The sequence below is a fragment of the Pelophylax lessonae genome, assembly GCF_965119305.1.
Source record: "Pelophylax lessonae genome assembly, chromosome: 6".
Lineage (NCBI taxonomy): Eukaryota > Metazoa > Chordata > Amphibia > Anura > Ranidae > Pelophylax > Pelophylax lessonae.
Window position 1 is genome coordinate 196,905,913 of NC_138773.1, and position 20,477 is coordinate 196,926,389.

The following is a 20,477-nucleotide window of genomic DNA, read 5'->3' on the forward strand; positions in this document are numbered from 1 at the left end:
GTGGTCGGGTTTCAGCTTTCCTTACCTTGGCCATGTCTGAGTACTGAACACCTTGTACTTCTGGGCACTTCAGGTAGGTTGCAGTTTAGGAATATGACAACACTGGAGAATAGTGGGATCCTGGTAGCTTCACGTTTGATTCTTCTCAAATCTTTGGTAGTTAATTTGCTTCGTTTTTTCTCAACATATGTCTTGCGACACTGTTGACAATTTTCAACAAAACATGTGATGGTTTTGTGATCATGCCCCAATATTTTAGCAATTTCAAGAGTGCTACATCCCTCTAAAAGACCTTTCACAATTTTTGATTTTTCTGAGTCAGTTAAATCTCTTTTTTGGCCTATTTTCCTGAGGAAAAGAAGCTGCCTAATAACTATGTTCCCCTTGATATAGGGTGTTGAGCTCCTTAGGCCACACCCTCCCTCATTACACAAATACACAATGCCTGATATACTTAAATTCAAAAAGCATTCAAGTTTATACAGCTTGGAGTTTGACAATTTGCAAAAAATTATGATTTGGTCAAAAAACTCACTTGCCTAATTGTGCACACAGTATATGTATATATAATTGATATATATGTTATATTTTTTGTTTCAGTGCCTGATGAAAGCAAGATTGCCTCCTTAAATGAGCTTAAGTCAGGTAAGAACTTTCATGTATGCATTTTTTTAGTAAAAATTTAGTGTGATGTCTACATAGTTGGGATCTATTGGTAGTCCCATACACTATTCAGCTTTTTTTTAAATTTGCAATTTGCATTCCACAGTGGTTTACATAACAGGACATTTTGTCATTCCCTTTGCATTGGCAAATACGCCTAAACTATACCAACCTTCTAATGTGGCAGAGAGGGACACCTTTTAGCAGACAGTATTTAGGCAGTGGATACCCCATGCTATACCCCCTGGCCATGTATACCGTGACAAATTATTATAAAAAAATGATGGTCTAAGATGATTTACAACACATCTTTTCTTTACCAGTATAAAAAATGGCCAGTGTGAGAATCTGAAGGATGGATTAAATGTTTACTCTAATATAAATACCTTGGATGTTGTATTTATTTATTCACATAATTACATCTGAGTAAAAAGAAGGACAATTGTGGAAGAATTGGGGACAGAGGAATTTATTTGCAAAAAAGGGACAGTCTCTAAAAATCAGATACCAAGTTAAATTATATGTGTGGACACCAATGTTTTGTGTTTTTTTTTTCTTTCTTTTATGTTTAAATACTTTATTGAAATACATTATGTATTTAACTTTTTCATTTTGTCTGTTTAACAACATTAAGCATGGTCTAAAAGGAGCTTACAACCCTCTGTGTGGAAATAAAAATGCATGAGCACTCATTAAACAGCTTTATGTCCCTCTTAAGGTCCATTGAAGTCTCAGTTTACCTATTCTCTACCCTTTAAAGAGATATTAAGGTGACTATATAGACCTCAGAGCATGTGCTGCTGGACATTTTGTGTGAGCTCAAAACTCATAAATCCGAAGAGTAATACACAGGCTGTTGGACTGCAACATAATATGATACAAAGGCTGAAGAACTATTCAGGAGCTGAAAGGAGTGGTACACTTAATTCACAAAACTCTGGGCTTCTTGGCATTGAATGAAGCATAGGGACTAATCCAACCTATCTCAACCAGGGTTCATTCAGAGGTTGCTAGGGTTTTCTTGAGCAATGAGCTCAGATATGTCTCTCAGATAAGCTACCACTGAAACCAGTGATCTTTTCTGCTATATGTGGGGGGACATGCTTCCCACTGACCACCAGTTTACTAAGGCCTTCTATGACTGACCATCAGTGTAAGGGGTCATTTTTTTTTTTTTTTTTGCCTGACCACCAATATTTGGTAGTAGTTCAATGCTCACTGTTTGCATTTCTTTTGAGGCATTTTTTAAAAATTTCAATACAATTGCTAAAATTTATATTTTCTTATATAGAGCAACCCGAAGTGTAAAATGTGGCAAGTGTGGCACATTCCTTAAGCCTCATACACGCTATTAAAATATGAGACGAATGATCATCTGGTTTTTTTTTTTTTCTTTTTTTGCATGCTAGTCACATCGAAAATCTATAGGTTACTAAAGTGATGAAAATTCTTGTACGACAGAATACAACTTCGGAAGTGATATAATATGTTGTATTGTTTTGTAATGTATTCCAGAGCATGTGTGGTCTTGGTCTTCTGATTTTTCTGGATGAATACTGTACTGAATTAGGAAAAATCATTTGTTCTAGTATCGTACAAGAAAAACGTTCATGATTGTCCATTCAGATAATTTCACATGAACTTTTGTCATCAGCTCTCAAAAGCTGTGTACTAACGATCAGATTATTGTACAATTACTTGGAAAGCAGTATTTTTCGTACTATTTTTTTTATCGTGTGTACTAGGCAATTATTGTGTTATTCCTTCTTAGATCTACAACTTACTGTCAATTTCTTATGAGCTGTATTCAGGCTCTCTAAAACTAATTGTTAGTTCAAGGCTTCTTCCATGTTACAAAGGTTGAGAAATGCTGGACAAAAAAGGCTTGTTGGTGTCTCGGGTTCTCAGATTGTAGCAGTGATTGGGTACTTTGTAGCTACCTGAACCAGTTCTTCTTTTAGTACAGAGGCTGACCATTAAAGTAGTTTTTTTGTTTTAGAGAAAAAAAGAGAAGGGTTAGTACCTTTGTCAGGTTTTTATTGCGGTCTGTGTTCTCTATAGGAAGATTCAATCTGTTTGTCCTGGTAACAATTGTCACCAGGATTGACAGTGAGGAGAAGTCTAACATTCTGATCAGTAATTGAGTCAGTAATAGAGGGGAAATTTGCCAATGGAAACGCTTATTCCAATGACAGCTGTCGAAAGCCTCGTACACTTGATCAGATTATCAGAGGAATTTCCGTCCATTTTTTGTTGCATGCTAGTCTCATATCGAAATAGAAAAGGTTACTCAACATACGAAAATTCTCGTACAACAGAATTTTAAAACTTCAGAAGTGATGTTATGTGTTGCATTGTTTTGTTTCCGAGTATGCTTAGTCTTGCTCTTAGGATTTTTTTCAGACAAAAACTGTACTAATTAAACTAAAATCAGGCATTGTGTTTACGTACAAAAAACTTGTATAGTCTGCACATTCAGTTTTTGTCATTCAAAAATTCTGAATCGGCTGTCGAAAGTACCATATAATGATCTGAAAACTGGCAGATCGTTCGTTTGACGAAATTTTACTTACAATCTTCTTATCGTGTGTACGGGCCTTTTGGAAGAATGTTCTTCCAATTGTACTTCCTATTATGTCTCAAGATAAAAAAATCTGCCCAAAAGGACACAGAGAGCCAAAAGTCCCCCAAAACAAAACCTTGTCAGGGGGTTTAACCTATCCATGCCTTTCCTTATTATAAATGGAAAAAATGGTATTAGATAAACATTACATTCTAAACAATTAGGTGGTTAGGAAGCCACAATTTGTTTGAACCCATCGATTGTTGTTATGTATCCTATATTGGCTAAAAAAAAGGACAGCCATGAATGACAGAGGACATGATAAAAGACTGTTTACATATGTAAAATGTTTTTTTTTGTATTTGGTATTTTTCTCTCCTTTATTTAAATGAAATAAAAAACATGCATAGGAATATAAAATCAATATAAGAATTTACATGTACATTAAAATACAAGGATAAGATGAACCAAGAAGTCTTTTAAGAATAGCTCTGAGAGTTTTGACATTGTCTAAAATGTTTAGAGCCAGCATACTCTAGCTTATTAGAAAAGTAATCAGTAATGTTACCATGATGGGCCCTGAGAAAAAATAATTTTAAGGCATTATCTATTTGACACAAAATAATCAAAATTTTTGATCATATAATAGTACTAATGAAAGCTGTGTACACACAGAGTGCTTTTTTTTTCTGTTCAGCCAGTGGGTTGCATAAAAAAACCTTGTGGATTCCTGCATCTAAACAAGCGATGTGGATGCAGCAATCTCCCCCGCTGCACTATTGTATTCTAAAAGGAGTTAGACTGCACAGATCAACACTGCAGCCAATAGTTTTCCAGCAGGACATTTTGATCAGCTCCTGTTTATCAGAGAGTGGTACACACAGACCAAAATTTTGCTTCTTGCTGGCACACATGTTTGAACCTTTCTTGACATTACTATCTTTATGTCATACACAGTAGCTCTTAGAGCCAATTGGGGCTCCACTTCTTTGATGTAACTCTGTGAACATGCTAACTGAAGGAGAGAGCAGAGGGATGACTTAATTTGTGTGCTTCTGGTCCTTTAAGTTCCATGCACACTGGCTTTAAAATCGCTGCTAGTACAGGAGTTTTACATTTTGCCTGTAGAAGCAGATCAATATAATTCTATGTGTCCATGCACATTAGGCTCAGCGTTAAGAGTCGGGAAACAAAACCCTTCTGGTTTACGTTTCTGATTGTAGTTTTCTGGCAGAAAAAAACCTCGCAAAACTCTCCTAAACTAAACTCCACAAAAAACACTCTATATGAGCATTTTTTTTCTGCAAGGGAACTGGCATTTTTGTAAGTCCAGTGTGTGTGGAGCCCTATTTTCACAGCTAAAAGCTGGTATAGGTCCTGGACAAGGCTATATTGCTTGCAGTGTATTCTACAGGTAGATGCAAGATTCTGCTGTGCTGTCTGACAGGGGTACCTGGATCACAAGACTGAGTAGGATTGGCTGGTAAAATTGTCTGCAAAACAGTATGGTTTCAACTGTGCTTGTGCACGTTGCCGTTTTTGTCTGTAGCTTTAAATATTTCATTGTAATATGTATAAAGGTAATGAATAGACAACTAAAAAGTGAACATTGTTCCCTCTATTGCTTCCCAGATAACGTACAGCACTTTAAAACTGAATGACCTCTACTATCCAAGAAGCAATACAATATTTTACATACTATAGGTAATGATCCAGGAAGAAACAGAATCTTACAGTTTAGACAGAGACATTAACTACAATTCACTGCTTCATTTCTCAATGTAATTATCACAGGTTAATTAAAATATAGTTATGTCGGCCCATATAGCAGGCACATATCACACTTATGTCAGCTTTATTTTCTCCCTGTGCAAGAAACACCAAGGATAAGAATTCACAAATACATTTGTTATTATGGTCTGTCAACTTGAAATTCATTTCTGCCAGTGAAAATCCATAACTACTAGTACATTAAAAATGAGCACACTGCTCGAAACCACTAATAACAACATAATAAAAGAATTTCTTTTTATTAAAATACTGCATAGCAAATAAATTCACTATTATTTTTCTTCTGCATTCCACAAACTGCAGTAAGTTTTTTTCTTTTTAATATGCTCTTCTGGAACTTGCTTTCCGCACACTAATTTTTATTCCAGCTTCACCAAGGGAAGATTTATTTTACTTAATGTGTTCTGGAGAACAGCATTTCTTAGAATAGATGACAGGAACATAACTTTTTCGGCCCTGGAAAGGTTTGCATTTACAGATAGTAATGTTGTTCTTGTACTGCTCTTTGAATATATCTTTGCAATCAAAAATGTTAATGAAGAAGGCAAGAAAGAGTAGTACATTTCTCGAAAGGTCTGTTTAACTGGTAAATATGTGTTAAAGTACTAAAACCATATACTAAAGAAATTAGATGACAGCTGGATGGTGGATGATCTCAGGTCACTCCATATGCCACTGCCAGTTAGCCGCATTTTGGGGATAGGGATGCGGGGGCGGGGGGGGGGGGATAATAGATCAGATAGGTTAGCATAATAGTCACAATTGTTATTGCTTTCCCTTGAAGTATATGTAAATGCAATTACTAAAATCTCAGATACAATTTACCTTAGTAAAATAAATTAAAAAGGTATTTTTCAATATTGTTAGATCTGCAGCTTTCATTGAAATTATTTCTGGTGCTCTTGTAGGCTGATCTCATACCTGGTACCTTTGCTAGTCAGTGTTTTCTAAATACGGCCAAACGTCATGGTATTTAATTAGATCTGGGGTTGTGGCTTGGCACATGGAGCTGTGAAATCTTCTGGCCAGCGGCTCCCGCCACAGAGGGCAATTAGCAGCCCTCACAGAGCTCCCTATCATCTGAATTCACAACAGACAGCACAGATGGGTAAAGCGGGCACTAGGCAAGATAAGAAAACTAGTGGTTTGTCTCTGATCAACAGGCTGTTTACCTGTTCTGTCTTTTCATCTCATGGCTCAGCTTCATCTTCCCTAACATGCACATAGTGTGGTGACAGGCTTTTTAGTGCATTGTAAAACGCCTGTCACTGCTAGGACCCACACTGTGTGTCTCATTCACACTGCAATGCGCTACAGAGCTGCCCTAAAATGCAAACATGCTTCATTTTTATCACGGTGCACTGTACAGAATCGCAATGCACTGTGCAGCAGCATGAATAAAGTATACTTTTGTACACTTCAAATAATGTTTGTACAAGAACAACAAAAAAGGGAGATGTGCATGATGCGCTGAATAGAGCACCACACTGCCCCCACCGCAGTTGGGAATGGACAGCTGCTGGAGAGATACAGTGCTCTGGCAGCTATCCATTCTTGTGTGAACCAGCCTTGACACAGCTCTGCAGGTGGGCACCTAGCACCGCTCTCCAGGTGTGAATTCCAAGCCTCTTTATGCTCCAAATAGGCTGAGATATAGAAAGCTGTAAAAAAAACTCTGCCCACTAAGCAAAACTTTGAGTCTTTTCTCACTCAGCTAAAGCATACAAAAAGAAAGGAGATAGTTGATTTGAAAAAAAGACATGGAAGCCAGAATGGAGGACCTAGAGCAAGCTTCTGAGGAATGCTGTAGAGGTCTGAATTCACATTAGGTTACACTGAATGAGCATATTGTCCTTAAAAACCAACAGATGTACTAACAGGATTACACTGAGAACCGTTATCACCGTAACAACAAAAGGATTTGTGATCTTCCAGAATCTGTAGACAAGATTTGCCTTCTGCAGCTATGGCCATCTTCATTCTGTTTCTCCAACTGATTAAGTTGATCAAGTGGATCATATACATAGAGCATTAGGTCTTAAGAACCCAGACCCCTCTTTTCCCAGAACTATTTTCTACAAAATTTAAGATGAGATTTTCCTAGTGGCGAAAACACAAGGTACTATTTTGTTTATTGAAACACCTGTCATTCTTGTTCCTAATCTCACAGGTCAGACCCTTAGGCTTAGGTCATTAACAGGGGTGCAAAAACATCTCTAATATCAGTGGGGGTTTTCCTTTTCAACTCTGAAGGAAAATCAGCAGTTTTCCAAAACCTGGGGGACCTATTTAACTACATAGGGACTCTGGAACTGTCTAACATCGCTCTCCCTGACTTTTAAATCCTACGACCCCTGGACTACCTCTCAATCTGCCTGATGCCCAATGGCAATGCCAATCCAAGAAGAAACCTCTTTGTTCTACCTCACAGAAATCATCAAACAATTGAAGCTATCCATCAGCCTTTTTTTGGCTTTGCCTTGTTTTTGGCTTATAACTCGTGATGCTTTACCTGTTTGTTGCTGTTCTGTTGAAATTTAAATAGGGGTATCCCCAGTGTTACTTCTCATTTATAAATGTTTGTGTCTTGCCCTGTTTCATGCCTACACAAATAGAAAATGTTTCTCGATATAATTCTAATGATATCCTATATCATTTGTTTTGAATTGATGAGCTACATCTCCTCCTTGGTATTATATCATATACTGTGCACTATTCCTGATTCTAAACTTTATGAACATACCAGTGCAATTACTTGCATTTTAAATATGTACAGTACTTCCTCACATGATTATTTGGCAATCAGTTTGTAGTATTACAACTCCATCTTGGGCTATTATCAGTTGTCCTCTTCCCATTTAGTGTTCTAGCCTTGCCCTTTGTGGGTGGCATGTGATTTCCACTTTCCCCCATTTAGCGTTATTCAGTGTATTTGATGCACTGCTCCAATACATATTGAAAATGGTGCTACTAGTATATGGTGAATGTATATTCTTAGGTTTCTGCTATACTTGGCAGCATTGTCTTAGAATTCTGTTTGACCAATTCTGCCAGAATCTGGCAAAAAAAAAAATTTGAAGTCAATGCTTATGGGAAATAAGTTAACCACTTGCTGACCCTGGCTTTTTTGACATTTTTTGTTTACAAGTAAAAATGTGTATTTTTTGTTACCAAGTCACTTAGAACCCCCCAAAAATGATATATATTTTTTAGCAGAGACCCTGGAGAATAAAATGGTGGCCGTTTAATTAGTGCAGGGATCTTTCAAATGCAATTTTTTGGGAAAAAATACACTTTAATGAATTTAAAAAAAAAAACAAAAAGCATTAAAGTTAGCCCAATTTTTTTGTATAATGTTAAAGATGATGTTATGCTGAGTAAAGTGATATCATGTCATGCTTTAACCTTCTTAGCGGTATTCCCGAGTGTGGCTCGGGGTGGAATTTCAGTGCCATTAGCGGTAACCCTGAGCCACACTCGGGGTACCGCCAGGGAGCATCCCTGGATCCCGGAAGAGGGGTTACTTACCTTGTCCCCGGGATCCCGTGATGTGTTCCTACAGCATACAGCGGCCGGATCTTCCGCCTAAAGCTCTGTGCCCCGGCTTCCGTTCCCTGCGAGCGTCACGTCGCAGGGGGGTGGAACCGGTGGCATGTGTGTGTGTGTATGTATATATATATATATATATATATATATATATATATATATATATAAATATATGTTAACTTTTTTATAGTTATTTATTATATTATAATTTATGATTTTGTGTTTCAAACTTTATCATACCCGAGATGTTATAAAGAAAAGCGCACAGTAAAAAAAATTATATGTAAATAGTTGGTTTGGGCTGCTCCTCCTTAAGAATTAGATGCAAAATAATGGTACCTAAAATCAGAAACAATCATACCGCCAGGGAGGTTAAAATTGCCTGTGCTCATGGAATGGCAACAAACTACAGTACTTACATATCTCCATAGGCGACGCTTGAAAAATTTGTACAGGTTACCTGGTTAGAGTTACAGAAGGAGGTCTGGTGCTAGAATGATTGCCCTCACCCTAATGATCATAGGGATAGCTCACATGTGTGGTTTGAACACTGTTTACCTATGTATTTGCTTTTGTGCGCGAGCACGGAGGGATGGGGAGCTTTACTTTTTTATACTGTCCCTTTTTTTTTTTCTCTTATCAGTTTTATTCCTATCACAATGAATGTAAACATCCCTTGTAATAGAAAAAAGCATGACAAGTCCTCTTTATTGAGAGATCAAGGGTCTTTTTGGGGGGTCTCATTTACCTTTAAACGCAAATAAGAAAAAAAAAAAAGAAAGAAAAAAACAGCCCTTTAAGACCGAGAGGCAGGCGTGACATCAGAAGGTGCTCCAGTTCTCCGAGGGGATAGAGCCAAGTGGGGGCTATCTTGCCCTCACTCGGCTTCCTGCCTAGCCATTGGCTGCACCAGATCGGTTTCCGGGTTACCGAAGGCTCCGGTAAGCTCAGAAACCACCAGGTAGCGGCAGGAGGGGGGCATGTCTCCTATAAAAGTGATCCTGTTGTGAATCACCGTGATCATTTTTATCTAAAAGCCAGACACCTGCTGTAAATAAAGATAAAAGACATGAAGTATATTTACAATTAGGTGGTCGGCAAGTGGTTTGTACTTTCCGCTATATTATATTATTCTATCTATTCTATTATTACTCTATTCCTTCCATCCTCCCTCTATTGTATTACCAGTTTTGGTGTGGAACCTCACTATATAAGAACTGTTTTTCAGATTTATTTTCCTCATGGCTAACAGCTATTCTACCTTCTCGTCATTCAGCTGTAGAGGGCAGAATATACCAGAGAAGAGACCTCAAATTCTATTCCATTTTCAGAAATCTAAAGCAAAAATTTAGTTTTTCCAAAAAACACACTTCCAGACAAACTGCATACCTGTCATTATTAGTAAATACCTTCACCAGTGGTTTCATAGTACCAACCCACCCAACCCTATTGCCTCATAAATACATGAGACTGCCCTGCCCACTGTAGACCCCTAAACAGCCTCTGACTTAGACTTTCCCCTAATTGAATCTGAATTTCTTACCACTATTATGGCCCTGAAATCGGGCAAATAGTTTGCTACTCTCCCATTTTCCCTGTCATGGCTCAGAAATGTAATCCTTTTGACAAAGCACATCCTCCATTATTTAATCTTCTATTCTACCATTACCCTCATCCCTAAACCTGGGAAAGATCCTGCTGTTTGCAGAAATTCTAACCATAGAAAAGTGACAACAGAAAAAAAGATCAAGTGATCGACCCACCGAGATTTCACTTTTTTTTTTTACACGTTTTCGGGTTTTTTGAGGGGTTATAGTTTGTTTTTTTTTTTTTACATTTTGAGTATAGATTTGTTTGTTCCAACTATGTTTGAAGCAATTTAATGTTGACTGACTCACTTCCTCTGCTGGAAGTCCATTCCAAGCATCAACTACCCTTTCAGTAAAATAATACTTTCCAAGATTATTTTTGAACTTTCCTCCTGTTAGTTTGATGTCATGTTCCTGTGTTCTTAATTTTGGTTTCATATTGAAAATACTGCCCTCTTGAACCTTATTCACCCCCTTGATATATTTAAAGGTTTCAATCATGTCTCCCGTTTCCCTTCTTTTCTCTAGACTGTACATTAAGTTCCTGAAGTCTAATTCTAAATGAGGTCTCAGTAAAGATCTATATAGGGTAATCAGGACCTCCTTCCTCCTGCTGGAGATCCCTCTAGTGATGCATCCTAGAATTCTATTCACTTTTCCCACTGCCTGGTCACGCTGTTTGCCAATTTTGCAATCATCTGTAATAAGTACCCCCAAATATTTTTTCCTCTGTAGTGCTGGCCAACACTGTACCACCAATGTTGCACTCTGTCAAGGGATTATTTTTCCCTAGGTTACATAGTAGTTGAGGTTGAATAAAGACAATAGTCCATCTAGTTCAACCTGTGTAGGTGTGTGTGGCCGTAATCATCTCTCATACCCCTTAATGTTCTGATCCTTGAGATGTATGTCCAAGAGTCTTTTGAAAGTAGCCATACTTCCCGCAGAAACTACCTCTTGTGGTAGAGAATTCCACAATCTTGTAGCCCTAACAGTAAAGAACCCCCTGCATTGCCTGAGGTTAAAACGCTTCTCCTCTAATTGCATTGAATGTCCTCGCGTCCTCATGCAATCCTTGCGACTGAATAGCTTTTTTTTTATGCTGAGATCACCATTGAGGTATTTGTAAATTACTATCATGTCCCCTCTCAGGCGTCTCTTCTCCAGGGAGAATAAATTAAGTGATTGTAGAGGTTCTTCATAATCAAGGTCCTCCAATCCCCTAATTAGTTTAGTTGCCCTTCTCTGGACTCTCTCCAGCTCCAAAACATCCCTCCTGAGGACTGGCAACCAGAAATGGACAGAATACTCCAGATGCGGTCGGACCAGAGTTTTATAAAGTGGTAGGATTATAGTTTTATCTCTGGAATACATCCCCTCCTTTATGCATGCTAATATTCTGCCGGCTTTGGCACCTGCCGCTTGACATTGCATGCTATTGCCTAGTCTATCCTCTACCAAGACTCCCAGATCTTTCTCCATTTTTGATTCCCCCAAAGGTTCCCCCCCTAAAGTGTATCGTGTTTTTATGTTTTTAGTCCCCAAGTGCAAAACCTTACACTTCTCCACAATAAACCTCATTTGCCATGTTGTTGCCCACTCTTTTATTTTGTTCAGGTCATTCTGTAAAATATCTGCCTCATGCTACGCAGTTTTTGCCCTGCCCAATTTTGTGTCATCTGCAAAAACTGATATAGAACTAATGATCCCGTCCTCAATGCTGTTTATGAATAAATTGAACAAGGTTGGTCCCAGACTGAACCCTGGGGGACCCCACTTTACCACCCCAGACCAGTCTGAGTATGCGCTATTTATTACCACCCTTTGTACATGCCCTTTTAGCCAGTTCCGTATCCAAGAGCAAACCTTGTGGTCGATGCCTGCAGACCTTATTTTATAAATTGAGTGCTTGTGGGGAACTGTATCAAACGCCTTGGCGAAATCCAGGTACACCACATCCGCTGGTCTCCCCCTATCTAGCGCACAGCTCACCTCCTCGTAGAATGTTAAGAGATTGGTTTGACAAGAATGCCCATTTGTATACCCTGGCTGATTACTGCTGATGATGTTGTTGTCTTTAGCAAACTCTACGATATAGTCCCTTATCATCCCATCTAGAAGTTTACATACTATCGATGTCAGGCTGACCGGCCTATAATTTCCCAGGACGTGCCTCTGCCTTTTTTTAATATCGGTATCACATTCGCTTTCCTCCTATCCCCTGGTACATTTCCTGTTATAATACTGTCAGCAAAGATCAGGAACAGTGGTCTAGATATAGTTATACTAAGTTCTTTGAGTACTCCCAGATGTACGCCATCCGGGCCTGGTGATTTATTTGTGTTAATTTTATCCAGCCTTTCCCTGATTTCACCCTCTGTTAGCCATAGCGGCAAGTCCTGTGAATTACTGCTAACCATACAGTCATGGTCAGTGTACCCCTCCTTTTCCTGTGTAAAGACTGAGGAGAAAAAAGCATTAAGCACGGTTGCCTTTTCAGTGTCCTCTGTAACCATCCTCCCCTCATCGTTAATTATGTGTGCAACATGCTCTACCCTAGTTTTTTTGCTGTTTATATATTTAAAGAATGTCTAAGGGTTTTTTTTTACTATCCTCCGCTATTTGTCTCTCTAAGTTGATTTTAGCCATTTTGATTTCGTATTTATTTTTATTATTTGCTACCTTGTGTTGCTGGAAAGCCGATACTGTGCCCTCTGATTTATATTTCTTGAAGGCCATTTGTTTTCCCCTAATACGTTTTTTAACATTACAGTTTAGCCAGCTAGGTTTGGCTTTGTCTCTTCTAAATGTATTACCCATAGAAATGCACAGCTAGATGCATTTGTTTAATATGTTTTAAAGCATTCCCATTTTTCCTCCATGGTCAGTGTTCCTAGGGTTTGGTCCCAGTTTACCCTTTCCATCATTGAGCACAATTTGGGAAAGTTTCCCCTTCTGAAGTTTAGGGTTCTTATGTTCCCTTCTTGCCTTATTATATTGTTATTTACGCTAAATGTCGGAGAATCCACCAACTGAGACATGTAGTTGTCCTGTAAGGTTTCCATGAAGAGACGGGCCTTTAGTGAGTGTGTAGTCCCCTCTTCCCAGTCAATGTTGGGATAATTGAAGTCCCCTAATATGATGACTAGGTGCATTATTTTACATTTAGAAACATTGAAGTGCAGTTTTCACTGCTTTGACCAATCTTCCAGCAATGTCAAATCATGTTACATCATCTCCAGGAATATCAACCCGATTGAACACCTTTGTATCATCAGCAAAAAGACATACCTTACCCAGCAACCCTTTAGTTATATCACTCACATAAAGAATAAATAGAACAGGACCTAGTACAGAGCCTTGTGGTAACACAACTTCTGACTGACAATACCACAAAAACTTCCAGATACCTTTCAGTCCTGCTTCCTTTCCGCAACAAAAAAAGTTTTTTATAGGGTTAGTTGGCCATACCTACTTTCAGGGATATCAAAAGCAAGCATCCAGCAGCAGGGATGACCAGTTCTGTGTAGCTGCACTTAGGAAACCAAAATCAGACTGTGTATAATAAGGTAAGTTTATTAATAGTATTAATTAATAGTATAACAAAACCCATACAAACACCAACAAACAGTATTTACAGCAAGCATGAAGCTATGGGGTTGATTTACTAAAGGCAAATAGACTGTGCAGAAGCTCTGCTGACTTCCGTCATCCAATTCATTGCAAGCAAAGATTTTTTTTTTCTTTGCTTGTAATTGGGTATTCTTTACAAAGTGAATCTTTGCTAATTTACTAAGTCCTGAAGCAACTGAAATTGCAGAGTCTATTTTCCTTTAGTAATCCAACCCCTATAAGTCAACAAAAAGCCAAGTGACAAAAGGCCTAAGAGACAGAAAACCTAACAACCAAACAAATTATAATACAATATATAAAACAACAGGGGAGCATGAATCAACAGGGTTATGCTGAAGGTGCAAGGAACAGTCAGAAAGAGGAACCAGGACTGGTATAAGAAACAAGGGCAGCAGAAAAGAGGCAGCTGGGTACTGGCTACAGGTACAACTGGCAGGAACCAGATCAAGATGCAAGGCAGAACCAAGATTAGACAGGAAATAGACCCAGGATAACAAAGCAAGCATGAATCTAGCTATCATATAGTAGGGAAGGGACTAAATATCCTCTCAGCACCCAGCATCAGGTGGAGACTAATTGCTGGGAGACAATCGCTTGTGGACACTACAACTAGAACCTTCCACTCTGGGAATCAAAGTGCCACCAGCAGGTGATCCAGGTCCTGACACTTATGTCTTCCGCTCAAACAAATTGGTTTGGATCCTACATTCATAATCAAGATCATGTCACTTTACTCCTCACCCTCAGCCCCAGTACTTATGAATAGTACATCCTCAAAATCATTCAATATCTCCAGCAGTACCAGACAGGGCTGTGCAATGCCCCCCCTTTATTATAGTCATAGAACATTTACCCAAGGCCATTAGACATTATGACTTGGTTCTTGGTATACCTACAGCCTCAGCCACATTTGCTATACGCGGACAATTTATTCTTGTACATTCAACAACCCCACACCAGCTTACCCTCCCTATTTTTAGAATCCAAATGTGTTGGTGAGCTTAGTAATTTCAAAATCAATATTTCTAAGAATGAAGCTCTTCAGGTTTTCCCTCGCTTCAGCTTCTCCTCATACTCGAAGCCTTTTCCGCTTTTCAATGGTTGCATAAATCAAGTGCCTGGGTACCACCATCCCTGCTCAACTTTCTGACATACTCTCTCCTAATTATGAACCCCTTTTATCCAAAATCTCCCTTGATTTGGTAGAATCAACACTTTAAAGTTGGATATTCTATCCAGATACCTATATTTTTTTCAGACCTTGCCCATTCTCCTTTCTTCCTAATTTTTTCATATGTTACGCATGATTAGCCGTCAATTTGTCTGATATAAGAAACTTTCCAGACTTACATTTTGGACCCTATGTACACCTAAACTGGGGTGTGTCCCTGGATTTTGAACTGTATCATGCAGCTACTCTCCTCATTCAAATTCCCACAGGTTTGCGTTCCCCTAGCATAAAGCTTCATCTATCCTTGAACATGAATACAATTTTGGCATGGCGATAATCTTGAAAAAACTTACTTAAATTTCAAGGTATACCCCACCCACTCATCCCAATTTGCTCAAGGTCAAAAACAAAAAGCATGCAACCACTGGGGGCAAAAGGGAATACACCAGATTATAGACTTCCTTTACTCAGTCACCATCAGGCCCCTGTCATTTTTGAATCTGTGTGCTAACATACTTTTGAGCAACAGGATTCTTTTATATTACTTTCAAGTCACTCGCTAATGGACATTGGAAACGAAGGAGCACTTAGAAAGTGTCATATATATATATAACAGTAATTCAAAGTACATTACACAGGGAAAGGGGTTTCTGCTCCAAAATGTTGTGTTTCCCACCCACACCATATCCTGAGCATCCGCATGCCAGCAAATGTTTGTTTCTGGTATCTGTCTATGTGTATTAATGTTTGTTAATTGCAGCTTTAGCTTGGATCCCCTCCCTGTTCTAATGAAAATTTATATGATGTTTGTAGCTGAAAGTTAACCTTTGTCTAGATAGAGAAACTGTGGGGATATCCTTTGCATGTACTTTTATGTCTTTATGTGATGCTTCTTTTCATAAATGTTTGAAATTCAAAACATTAGCAGTTTGGAGTGCTGTCTATTACTTATTTAGAGTGTACTACACTGAAACATTGCCTTTTCCAATGCCTGAGTACTTTGACCATTTAGAATAAACATTTTTTTTGTACTAAAAAAATCTTAGGGATGGAATTAACAAGAAACCCTCTCCTGTGTATGTTTCTTGACACCTCCCACTCATTCTCAAATTAAACTGTTTTGAAAACTAAGGCCCCATTCACACAAGGGAGTCTGTCGGCGGACTCCATTTTTCTCAGCGGGGGGTCGATCCGCCGATCCCCCGCTGAGCAGATGTATGGCTCCTCTGTCTCCACGGTGTGTGCGGAGACAGAGCTGTCAGGTCCCCGCTGTTCTCTATGGGGGAATCGGATGGGAACGGACCGTCTGTCCCTTCTCATCCTTTCCCATCCGATCCGATCCTCTGGATGGATGGAAAATAGGGTTTCATCCGTCCAGATTTGACAGATCGGATCGGATGTCAGCGGACATGTCTCCGCTGACATCCAATGCCCCATAGAGATGCATGGGGCATCTGTTCAGATCTGCCTGAAAAACGAACAGTCGGATATGAAGGGTCCTCCTGTGTGAAAGGGGCCTAAGTGTACTTAAATTGTTACTAAACCCAGGACCCTGCATTCACTATATCTGGTCTCCTACAGCACACAGAACATAGAAATACAATTATTTTAGTAAATATAAACTGCTCAATACATTTTCTCATCAGCAGTATATAGCAGTCTTGTGACTTCTATCTGCGTCTGGCTGAGCACAGGTTAAAGGTATAGGAGGAGTTGTCATTCTCCTCTGACTGTCCTATGAGGCTGCATGCCCCCTCATCCTATGAGGCACCCCTGACCCTTTGTCTGGACAGTGCTGATTGGCCCTGTGCTGTTTACATACACCCTCCAGAAAAAAAAAAACCTCTAGCAATACACACCAAACTGAGCATGCGCAGAGTGCCCACAAGGCTCTGTTCTATCAGCAGATGGATTGGGGACAGTAAAAGAAGAAGGAGAGGATCAGAGAATACAGGACCAACTGCCTTTTTACACATTGTGGAGGATTAACCCCTTGGTTCCACAATGAGTATAACGAGCATGCTTTACTGCATACACACTGATTTTACTGTTGTGTGTTTAATAATAAGTTAGGGTTTACATCTATTTTGAACTACAACTACGTTTTTGGGTTGCAAGAGGAACTTAAAATTACCAAGAGGAAACCTATTAAACATGTGCTGTTAAACCTGCTTTAGGCTAGGCTAGTTTGTACCCCCAGTCTGTTTTGTACTGCCTAGCTCCTGGGTGCAGTTTGTATCCAGTCAGCAAAAATTCTTAATTATGCTAACAATTTATTAATAATATATTGTTGTAAGAATTTTAGAATTCTATTCTACCATAACAGCTTAAATATTGTTAATAAGAATTACTAGTGAATACAAACATAGGATGTAGTATTATGATGTGTAATTTGGATTCAAATTAAAAAATAATAGGCTCAGCTAACACTACAGGATAAGGATATTTTTTTCCAAAAAAAGTGACAGTTCTCTCCAGTCCAATGAAATTTAAAAATTTACATGGCTAAAATAAAGATCCTTGTGTTAAAGCTTGGTTAATTGAATCTCACATATCGAATGCTTGAAAAGCACGAAGAGGTTAAAACGCTTTTTTTTTTACTGTATAGGTAAGTGGGAAAACACAGCTTTTGTAAACTATTGGGGGAATTTATCAAATCTAGAGTAGGGAGCAGATGTTGATAGCAACCAATCAACTTCTAGTTTTCATTTTTAAAGCTTAACTGAACCAAGCTGAAGATAGAAGCTGATTGGTTGCAATGTATAACTGCTTCAGATTCTAGCTGCTCTAGTTTTGATAAATTTTCCCCTGCTGGCTGTGTAGCTCTTTCATCTGTACAAGTTTCAAACAGCCCAGAGAGATTCCCAAAGATTGTTGACATTCTCAGGCAATGGATATTCAGTCTATCTTTCTAATGTATTTCTAAATCACCCAAGCTTTCATGAAGGGGGTATGTCTAACCCATGCAATGCTCTGGATTTAGAATAAATAAAGTAGATCTGTACATTATTTGTGTCTCCATTAGCTTTTTTTGTGCATATAATGACACCAGTTAATATTGATGGTCACCACATAACTCCATACTTGCAGTGTCCACTAAGCTAACTTGAAGTTCAGTTCAAACTTGAAAGATCTGCCATGTTTGGCTGCATAATTTCCTTACTTCCTTGTTTAGATTTAGAATTGAATTCCTGGGTATATACTAGAAATACTAGCACATTACATACATTCCTTCCTTTGTACTTCCCAATTAAATGAATTTCTTTTGAACTGCAATTTATAGTCTTCTGCAAGTACTATTAGTGAAATGGCAAAATATCATTATCTACTTGTTTTCTGTATAGCCTTGAGTAGGCATGAGTGGCTCAAGCAAGACTGGTACACAGATTTTAGAATACTTACAAGGATAGGAGATGATAGGGTGGTTTGAGAGTCCCATAACTCCTTACAGGCTTAAAAATATATATATATATATATATATATATATATGACATTATTAGGGATCAACCAATATTGTTTTTTCAGGGCTGATGCCAATTTCCCAGCCACCCTTCAGGCTAATAGCCTGAATAATATAGGTACATTTAATTTTTTTATTTTTACACTGTCCTTTTAATTTTTTTTTGATCACTTTTATTGCTGTCACAAGGAATGTAAACATCCCTTGTGACAATAATAGGCAGTGACAGGTACTCTTTATGGAGGGATCTGGGGTCAGTAAGACCAAAAACCCCTCCTCTGCACTTAAAAGCATTCAAAACACCAAGTTTGGCTGTTTGAAATACTGTGATTTTTTTTTTTTTAAATCTGGCGCCTTTAAGGCTCCAGTAACCCAGGTTGCTACATTGGAGACCCGATCAGAGCCGATTCTAGTTTTCTCCGTGTCTTCGGCCAGCTGATATACAAGCCGGCTGGTCACTCTGGCCTCCCGGTGGGACGGGAGACCAGGGCAGAGCAGCGGGAGGGGGGACGGCCCCTCCCGCTGCTTGTAATAACAGCCAAGCAGCTGATTGGCCGCATCAGTTGTTATTACAAGAAAGCCGAATGGTGTCTTCTAGGGAGGGAGGGAATGGTGTCTACTAGGGAATCAATTCCTTCTATAGCTAAAAATATATATTTCTCTATCGCTCATTGACAGACGTAGTCTTCTTGATTCTCAAGAGCTGGGTTATGTTGTCTCCGCAGGAGTAGGACTAGGCAGAAAGACAAAACGTTCTGGCTCCACCTTAGGGGCAGTCCCTGAGGGTATATCCTCCCTCTCTCTGCTACAGGGAATCAGTTTTTTTCTGTCTAGTCAGGAGTAAGGACCTAAGTTCCTTGCTGGGATCTTTTTGGTCCTGGCAAGATTTTTTCTTTAGAAAAAATATTTTTTTAGGTAGTTTTTTTCTCCAGTGTTTTTTCCTGTGAGATCTTCAAGCAAAAACGCCGGACTGGGCGACACTAGTGGTCACCCCAGCCGGCCTACGAGTGCGCGCAGACCATTGCATTGCGCTTGGTCGGCCGCGACACATTCAAGTAAGTATGCGGGGCCGGGCGACGGGCTGGATGTTGAGATCCAGTGGTCACCCCGGTTTCTGCCTACGAGCGCGTGCAGACCAGAGCTCCGCGCTGGGTCGGCCGCGACGGAGTCCCAGTGGAGGGACTGACCTTGCGAGTTAAAAGTCTCGCTTGGACGCCAGGAACCAGAGAGTCGAGGCGTCCGGAGTGGTCCACAACCCCCCACCCCGGTGGAGAGGGTATTGTGAAGAGAGGGTGCCTGTCGGTTCGGTATGGTGAGTAAACGTTCCCTTTTTTCTTTCCTCGTTATGAGGCAGTATGAATTATGGGCCCCTCCATACATGGTCAGTATATATCTGACACTAAAAGTCCCCCTTGTAAATACAGTATGTGTTTGTGGGAAGTGGACTTGGTTTGAGAGCTAACACTCTACCCAGCAGACTGTAGCATTACAGCAGGCATAGGAGGTATAATCCTACCTTATTTGTAGTATATCTCCTGTAGATCAATAAATCGCCACTTAGCAGAGATGCAGGTGGATGTGCTGGGAAAAACGATTTCGGCGGTCCGCCGCCATTTTGCCGTAGACCAGGTGCATGTATGTCCTCAGGTCACGCCGGCCGCCATGTTTTTGGAGTCTAATGTCTCTTGTATGGGGGCGGCCATGTTTCATGAGCCCAGCTACCTCATGGAGAGCTGGGAACGCCGGAAGGCGTACACAGGGGGCGGAGTCACGTCCTTCTACCCGGGAAAAAGCAACAGCTCCTTCCAGTCTGTAAAAGACAGACGCTGACTGCAGTTGGTTGGAAACTTCACTGCATCGGTTGGTGAGCCTTGGGGGTCCCTCTCTCTCTCTGTGGGGATCGAGAAGCAGGTACTCTGAGGGGCGCTATTGCGCTAGGGGGAGACACATAAAAAAAAAAAAGTTTTTTTGTTTTTTCTGGCAAAGGTGTCCTGAATTAACATGGACCCTGCCACTCATGTATCTCCTCCGGATCCCCTCGAGGGGTCTGCAGGATCCTCC

General features: G+C 39.6%; 1 protein-coding gene across 3 annotated transcripts in view; it reads left to right on the forward strand.

Moving 5' to 3' along the window:
* The window catches only part of PARD3B (par-3 family cell polarity regulator beta), a 2,025,707-nt gene that overhangs the window by 875,700 nt on the left and 1,129,530 nt on the right, over positions 1 to 20,477 (forward strand). For all 3 annotated transcript variants that reach the window (XM_082260765.1, XM_082260766.1, XM_082260767.1), the window contains exon 16: positions 601 to 645. In XM_082260765.1, the coding sequence (XP_082116891.1) occupies positions 601 to 645 (45 nt within the window). The remainder of the gene's footprint in view (positions 1 to 600; positions 646 to 20,477) is intronic.